Consider the following 8,207-nt stretch of genomic DNA (forward strand, 5'->3'; position numbering starts at 1 on the left):
CTGTGCCACCAGTTTACTCACATGGACTCTACTAACCTATCAGAAGCTTCTTCAGCTCAGAATGGAATCGTCTGGAGTTTTCTTATTAATTAACAATAAATTTAGTGTACATGTACTCCTAAATTTGATGAAAGTGATAAAAATAGCTCTGTCTCTCTTTATTCTGAAATTTAACTAATTCAAAATATATTTCAATATTTATCTAAAACAAAAATTTACTCTAAATTGATGTTGTACAGTAAAAATGTTTTATGTTTTCTCCCTAAAGTGTATGTAAATATCTGGTTACAAATGTGAATATCTTGCTGTGTACTGAAATCCCTCTTGTTTTGCATAGAAATATACTGAACAACATACAAAGCATAATATATAAAATAACATTTACCTGAGTTTTTTCTTTGAAAGAACCCTCGAATGTCCATTCTTATGTTTCAGTACATAACTGAAACCGATTTAGTCGGGAGGGTAAGAACTGAGAATATGAAATAAACACACGTAAGCTAAGACTCTAAAAAAAATAGCATTTGTTCGGCTTTTCATTTCGCCATTTGTTGATTCACTTGAAGAGCAAGTAACGTAATATTGGTCAAGTGATCAGTTTCATATCAATCTTTCGTGATGCACCGTCATATTTACATTATTTGTACGGTACGAATGATTTGCTTTGGTACCTGGTCAAACTTAAGCTCTCCTTAGTATGGCTGGCTCCGTCTCTCCAACAGCGCACTCACGGGCAGCAGCTGCCCCGCCCCCTCGCTCAGTCGCTTAGTGCCTGAGCTTGGATCATACCAATATCAGGGGGGGATTCACGCACAGTCGTAAATTCCCACAGTGTGCACTATGTGCTTCGAATATTGTGTGTACTTTTTGTTTTATACAGTTGTCAGCCAGGCATCTAACTATGAAAAAATTACACTCCAAAATACCCCGGGCTTCTGACAAAACAACCCGGGCTTAAGCCCCGTAAGCCACCCCCCCGCTCCGCCCCTGTGTACAATGCCCTCCCTGTCTTTGTTTAATTGGTCACATGACTGCATCACATGACTAAAATGCTCATGTTTTAGAAAGTCTGCGTTTTCAACTGTCCACATTGCGACGGGGCAGCTCTGTTTTAAAAGGTATGTGTTTTCGAGAGTGTTTTCAAAACGCTGCGTTTTTCCTTGAGGAAAACGCCGTCTCAGTGAGGACAAAATGGAGAGAAAACGATTAGTGTGGACGTAGCCTAAGCTTGATATGGTGACTGGGGCAGAGGTGGGTAGTAACGAGTTACATTTACTCCGTTACATTTACTTGAGTACGTTTTGGAAAAAAATGTACTTTTAAAGTACCTTTTTTGCACGATACTTTTTACTTTTAGTTGAGTACATTTGTGAAGAAGAAACGGTACTTTTACTCCGCTACATTTGCAAAATTCGACTCGTTACTTTTTTTAAAAAATAATTAGTTGAACACATTAGATAACACGCCGCCAGTGGAGCTTCCGGTAACTTTTTTACCAATGAGATGTGGCCATGCAGTCACATGACCAGTTTGAAACTGTGGCAGGCAGAGCGGCCCAAGCGTTTCAAATAGTGATGGGATTTCCGGCTCTTTTTAGAGAACCGGCTCTTTCGGCTCCGAACCGGATCTTCAGGTTGTTTTGTTGCTTTAATTAATTTATTATTAACAATAATATAAAATTATGCACAAAAGGAATTACTAATGTAAAAAAGAGTGGTTTTATTTATATATGTTTATATATAAATATATGCGGTGGCCCCTAGAGACAAAGCACGTACAAACTCTAAAAAGCACGTACAAATTCCAAAACACATTTCTAGCATTAACTTCCAAAACAGAGCTACCTAGATCACTTAAATTACACAATTGAAAGCATATGTGTATTGTTTGTGTATTTATACTCAAGCACTCATATATATTCAAATAATCTTAAAAAAAAAGTTCATTTACCTGTTACTACCACACACCAAATCCGGTTGTTGGTACTTGCTGGAAAAAAGTGCGAGAGAGAGGGTGAGAGAAAGAAAAAAAACAAAAAAAAAACACCCACGGCTCGCGATAAGGATCCGGCTCGCGTCGTTCACATCAAAGAGTCGGCTCTAAGAACCATTTCGTTCGTGACCGACACATCACTAGTTTCAAACGCTAACACTCCTCTGGAATGGGACCTGTTGGAGTGGCACACAGTGCCCTGATCCTTAACATAAAAAAAACATAGAGAGGTAAATGTTGGGAGAAATGGAGGAGCTGTTAAATTAGCTTCATCACCATCTTCCTACATACTTAATCTGAAGAGGAGCACAATTTATTTCTCCTTGCTAATAATGTTGTGATTGCGTGCCTTCAGGCAATCTAACTGTCATGGCACTGCTGCTACAACAACAGCTCTTACACACACTTCAGGACACTTCCAGCCATGAAACGAGGAAGGAAAGTGAGATCCTCAACTCAATGATAATCAACTCAGCCCTTTCAGCAATGATACGGAGACTTATGAGCTTTATCAACAATGACTAGAGGTTAGAAAGAGAGAAGGTGAGGCTGTGCTAATATCTGTTCTGCTGTGGAGGGCAGTGTTGGGCTTTTAGTTAAGTGACAGGCCTTCTGTATATAATTGTTGTTTTTATGTGTTTTTGTTGTGTCATTCTCATTCTGAATGTAAAAAAGTGGCCTCACATTTAAACTGAATTTAAGAGACACTTTGCAGATGTCAGTTCATCTTTTTTGCAATCACATTGACTCATGTAATGCAAAGCTGACCTCAAGATGTAACTGCTATGGCACAGATGTCACTTCCTGAAAATAACTAAAAGACTGTTGAGACCCGATGAAGCCAGTTAAGAGAAGACAGCCCGAAAGGCGGAGTTAAAGACTAATACCAAATTTGGAGGGAAATCATCTGAAAGGCAGAGGAGGAAGATGAAATACTTTCATTTCAGAAGACATTTGAGTGGAGCAACAGCCATGTGGAAAAAAAAAAAAGGCAGAAACTCACACGTTTCATTAGATATCTGTTGTAGAGAAGTATACAAATAATACTATTAATGAATTCCTTGCATGATATTAAATCGTGTTTTTCACTGTTTCAGCAGTAAAAAACATCCTGTTATCCTTGTATTACACAGTGTGTGAAGCGCATATTATTATTTGCATAAACACTTTGACACATTAGAATCTTCTGATCAGCCCTGTGGGTTTGATGAGTTTCATGTATTGTCTGATGTGCACCAAATGAGACAGAGAATGTACATCTGTCTGTTTCCTGTGAAATGATAGTAAGAAACCAGGAAGGGCTGTAGATGCATCACTTTCATGCATCATTGCTTTTGTGCAAGACAGGCATGCAAATGTTATTTAACACCATGTTAAAGTGCACTTTAAATAAATTCTGATAGGTAAGGATTCTTAAAAAAAAATAGGAAGTAGCCCACATACATGCTTACACCCTTACAGGTGTTTTAAAGGCGACAAAACACAGTCAAAGGAAATCAATCAGACCCAGTACTCACTTGTTTAGTGTTACATACATTTTATCATTGCTCCATTAACTCTACACATCCGATTCTTCTACACCTTCGTGATTTCTTTCAAGGCTATGAAACTTCTAAGAGCTCGTAACAACAGTGCCTCTTCACATTTTACCTATACATAACACCAGGGCCACGACTCTAAAAAAATACAAATAAAAACTAGTGTTAGGTGGGCAGCTTAACTGAGACAGACCAGAGGTTAGAGTGAGAGAAAACCAGGTGACGTATTTGAGCTACCCAAATAAGTCCTATTGTGCTCAAATTAAATGTGTGTGTGTGTACATATACACATATATGTAGATATATATGTATATTCACTACCAGCCAAAAGTCTTTACTTTTATTACTTTCTACATTGTAGATACAAACTGAAGACATCAAATATATCAAGCAAGATATATGGGATTATGTACCAAAGAAAAAGATGGATAAATAACACTAAATATCTCTTAATCTGTCTTGAATGCTCAGCATTCAAGACAGATTAAGAATTTGTGTGACTTTGAACTGTTTGAAACGGTAGATTTATAAAAGTTATTGGTTTGAAATGTATTGTGAATGCAGTTTATAAGCTGGGTTTTATCAAATTTCTGAGTTTTAAAAGATGTACTCGTAACTTTTGTGCCAATGGTCTTTGCAGTGATTTTCACGAAACAGGAAACTGTTATTTGTAAAAATATCCACACTGTGGACAGTAATGTTGCTATCTTTTTCATATTCTAGCATTTGATTTCTCCGTACAGAGGAGCAACTAAAACTATAACCCTTCAATGCATCTCTATTTCTACCTTCTTTCCTCCAGAAATGGCTCAATACCAGGTGGCCACCCAGATAGTGACAGTCTCCAGCACTAATCAACACCCTGGGCACTGGAGCACTGGCCTCTGTGATTGCTGTGCTGATATGGGCACTTGTAAGTTAATCTAGCAAACTCTACAAACAGTAGTGGTTTTTGTATCAACTCTCTTCTCAGACTTTTATTCAGAGGGTCTTGAGTATCTGACCATCTGAAGGTAGGACTGAAGTCAGCATATGAAACACAGGATGCACAAGCTAGTTGTTGAAGGAGAACTTATTCAACAGTGAAATAAACTTGTCTGCATACTTTTTTTTCTCTTCTGTCGAGGTTGCTGTGCCCTTTGGTGTTTCCCCTGCATGCAGTGTGATACAGCCAACAAGCACGGGTGGTGTTGCTGCCTCCCACTCTGTGATGTATGCTGCGTGGTGTCCTGCACGCTTCGCCAGTCGATCAGAGACCGCTACGGCATCCCTGTAAGGCTGGGGGCGAGGGAGGGTCAAGGTTATTGCTGTTAGCCAAGCTAAACTGAGGAGTGAAAACTATTTTATTTAAATTGTATTTCTTTTTAAAAGATATGCTTTTCCTACAAAAATCAACATAAAAAGAAACATACTGAGAGTGCAAACTTCCGTTAGGCCAGCTCACCGAATAATTGAAAAGTGTTGCATTTTGTACAGTTTTATAAATTCTTTTTTTTTTTTTTTATAAATTCATATTTTGTTTTCATTTTTTTTTTTAAAGAATATATAGTGCAATAAAAATAACACATTTTGGGTCAACTTGAAAGAAAACCATAGATGTACAATGCAGAAATCAGGTTTTTGAGTCCCCATATAGCAGTACTATTTCCTAAATGTTGCCAATAAGTAACAAGTAGAATTTCATGAAAATTTGACCTTATTTGACATTGCAGAAAGGTCAGGGGTCCAAAGTAACGGGATATTTACAGTGCCCATATATCATTCCCTATATGTGCACATGTTTTCAATAGGAACAATGACAATGAGAAATATAGTTTTAATAAATAGCCCTGTATAGCATTATTATCACTTGGACCATTAGCTCCATTTCATGACCTTGAAGGAGAGGTTGGAGGTGCTGAAGATACCTGCTGAACATACATACGCATGTAATGATCATATTTTCAATCTTATAAGGCTTTTTAAAAATCTTCAACCATCATTGAGTTGACCTTGAATTCCTTGGTGGATGTAAGCCAACTACACTCCTGTAAAGGTTTTGTTTCTTTATGAGTTATTGTGATGAGCTTTGTGCTTTGCCAACTTGATAAAATTTGGTAACACAGAAAATTGACACACATCTTCTGCACGTTCTTCATGTGTTTAGCAGGCTGTTGTGAAAAATCACTAGCTTATGGCACAAATCGGAAAATTCAGTTATAATTAAGATCTGCGTACTGGATAGTTTTCATGAATAGTTGGATGAGCCGTTGCTATGAATTGTGGGATGGCATTTTCTCCTCTCCTTTCATAAAGGATGCTCCAGTCAATTGTTTGCTAAAGGAGGTAATTAAAGAAGCTCTTTTTCCTAAACATTATTACAGCTGCCACCCACATTCTTATTTCTCTTCTTTCTATTACAAAAAAGGGCCATAAGGATAATCCATAAAACTGGTTACAGAGATCAGACAAATCCACTATTCTTAAAATCAAAAATTCTAAAATTCACAGATCTGGTTAATTTTCTCACAGCACAAATTATATATAAAGCAATAAATAACCTGCTTCCTGACAATATTCTAAAAATGTTTTCTAAAAGGGAACAGGGATACAATTTGAGGGGGGAATTAAATTTAAAACATCCTCGTATCCGTACAAGATTAATAAGTCTTTGCATCTCTGTGTGTGGAGTGAAGCTGTGGAACAGACTAAGTAAAGATATGAAGCAATGTCCAAGCATGGCACAGTTTAAAAAGCAGTTTAAGGATATGGTTTTTACAGGGTAGGGAAGACGTAGAGATTTGATAGGGTGTTCTTGTCCAACATTTTCATGTGTGTGCGGGTGCACAGGTATGTAGGTATGGGTATACTGTATATATATTTGTAGGTTGTGTATCCTTTGAGGTGTTACTGGGGTTATTGAAAATGTGTATATGTGCGTATGTGTATATGTGCGTATGTATGGATAGATAGAAAGAAATATATATATATATATATATATATATATATATATATATATATATATATATATATATATATATATATATATATATATATATATATATATATATATATATATATATAAAAAAGAATAATAAAAAAAATTACACATAACATATAATGTAATTGCAAGGAGGTATTTCTGTAGTCTATTGATACTAGATAGTGGAAAAGGGGTGGGATTAAATAAGCTTATGCCTCTTCCTGCTGCTTTTTGAACATGAACGTTATTTGTAGTTGTGGTTGCTCGTTTTCCTTTTGTTTTGCTTTGTTCATTTTTCTCTTTTAATTCTATGTTGTTGTACTTTTTCAACATGTTCAAAATAAAGATTCAATCAATCAATCAATCAATCAATCAAGTGAAACTGACCATTCAAACATACCCCGTGTGCCTTCATTAAACACACAGACAGTGTAACGACAGTTTGTTCAAATCTGTTTAACAGGAAACTACGGCTGTGAACAAATTCACTTTTATTAACTCACCCAGCTTCTTATAACAGCATCAAAGAACTACTTGGCTGTTGGTTCACATTCGCAAGTGAACACTGAGAGTACTCTAAATCAGACAAGCATGGGGACTTCACCATGTTTGCCTCATTGTGTTGAGTTATGTCTTATTCTTCTCTTCTTTTTCTTCTCCATCCTGCAGGGTTCGTGCTGTGATGACTGCTGTAAAATACTTTGGTGTTACGAGTGTGTCTGGTGCCAGATGCATCGTGAGGTGAAGATCAGGGCCTACATGCAGCCGGCCACCTCAACGGTGGTCACCACTCAAGTTGTCACAGTGTAGGATGTAACCATTTTGGCTGTTGGTTGAGTGAAGATGGCCAACAGTATTTTAAAGTTCATTTTAAGTATTTCAAAGTGCTGATGCTTGTGTAGTTCAATACAATATGTAGAGTCTGTGTTAAAACCAGATGCTTTGAGTTTTGTTTGCTTGTTTGGTATATAATACAACTGAGAACGTTTGTTTACTCTGGCTAGTAAAATCTGTATAATTTCACATGGTCACTGTTATTGTAATCGTTCCCAAGTTAAATTGAACGTTTGCTGAAATAAAAAGTTATTCATATTCACCCATTATATGTTGCTTGTTGTACATTTTTGCTCAGCTGTAGAGACACGTTTCTTCAAACCCTGAATATGTCATTTGCAGCTGGGTCTGGCTGGCCAGCTAGTGTCCTCCTCTGCTTAAACTCCTAAAATGATCAGGTGAAAGACTGATTAATCTCCTAAGATGAGGCCCCTTCTTTTGAGGTCTTTGTCTCCTTAAGCTGGGCATACACTGTGCAAATTTTTCAGTCTCGTTATTCAGCTCCTGCTCAAACTGTACGATTGAACCACAGGGGTTAGAAGTTTGTAGGTCACGTACAGGGTCTCACACTAGTCGGCCCGATGCTCTGATGGGACCTGAGTGCTCACACTGTGCGTCCATAACATGAAGGTTATAACACAAAATCTGTCTCTCGCTCTCCCTCTCTCTCTGTCTTTCACTCACACAGACACACACACCACCACCATCAACTTTGCTAGATTGAAAAGCATTGACCAGGCAGCTGTGATTGAGCAGCAATGTCCATCCAACTCTTTTCACGTTTTTTGTGGTCGTGATAATTTTGTGAGGCCAGGACTGGACTGGGACAAAAAAATCAGCCCGGGCATTTTGAGACCGGGCTGATTTTGATATGTTAAATC

The 8,207-nt window shown here is 37.4% G+C and overlaps 1 protein-coding gene across 1 annotated transcript; it reads left to right on the forward strand.

Moving 5' to 3' along the window:
• The first annotated feature begins 4,334 nt into the window (after positions 1 to 4,334).
• Positions 4,335 to 7,302, forward strand: LOC146636567 (placenta-specific gene 8 protein-like). The gene is made up of 3 exons (XM_085350901.1): positions 4,335 to 4,443; positions 4,657 to 4,802; positions 7,162 to 7,302. Exons 1-3 carry the CDS (start codon positions 4,335 to 4,337, stop codon positions 7,300 to 7,302), a joined length of 396 nt encoding a protein of 131 aa, XP_085207027.1.
• The last annotated feature ends 905 nt before the right edge of the window (positions 7,303 to 8,207 follow it).

This window comes from Diplotaxodon limnothrissa, linkage group LG3 (genome assembly GCF_057381915.1).
Source record: "Diplotaxodon limnothrissa isolate DT_005_m linkage group LG3, D_limnothrissa_male_GT1.1, whole genome shotgun sequence".
NCBI classification, from domain to species: Eukaryota; Metazoa; Chordata; class Actinopteri; order Cichliformes; family Cichlidae; genus Diplotaxodon; species Diplotaxodon limnothrissa.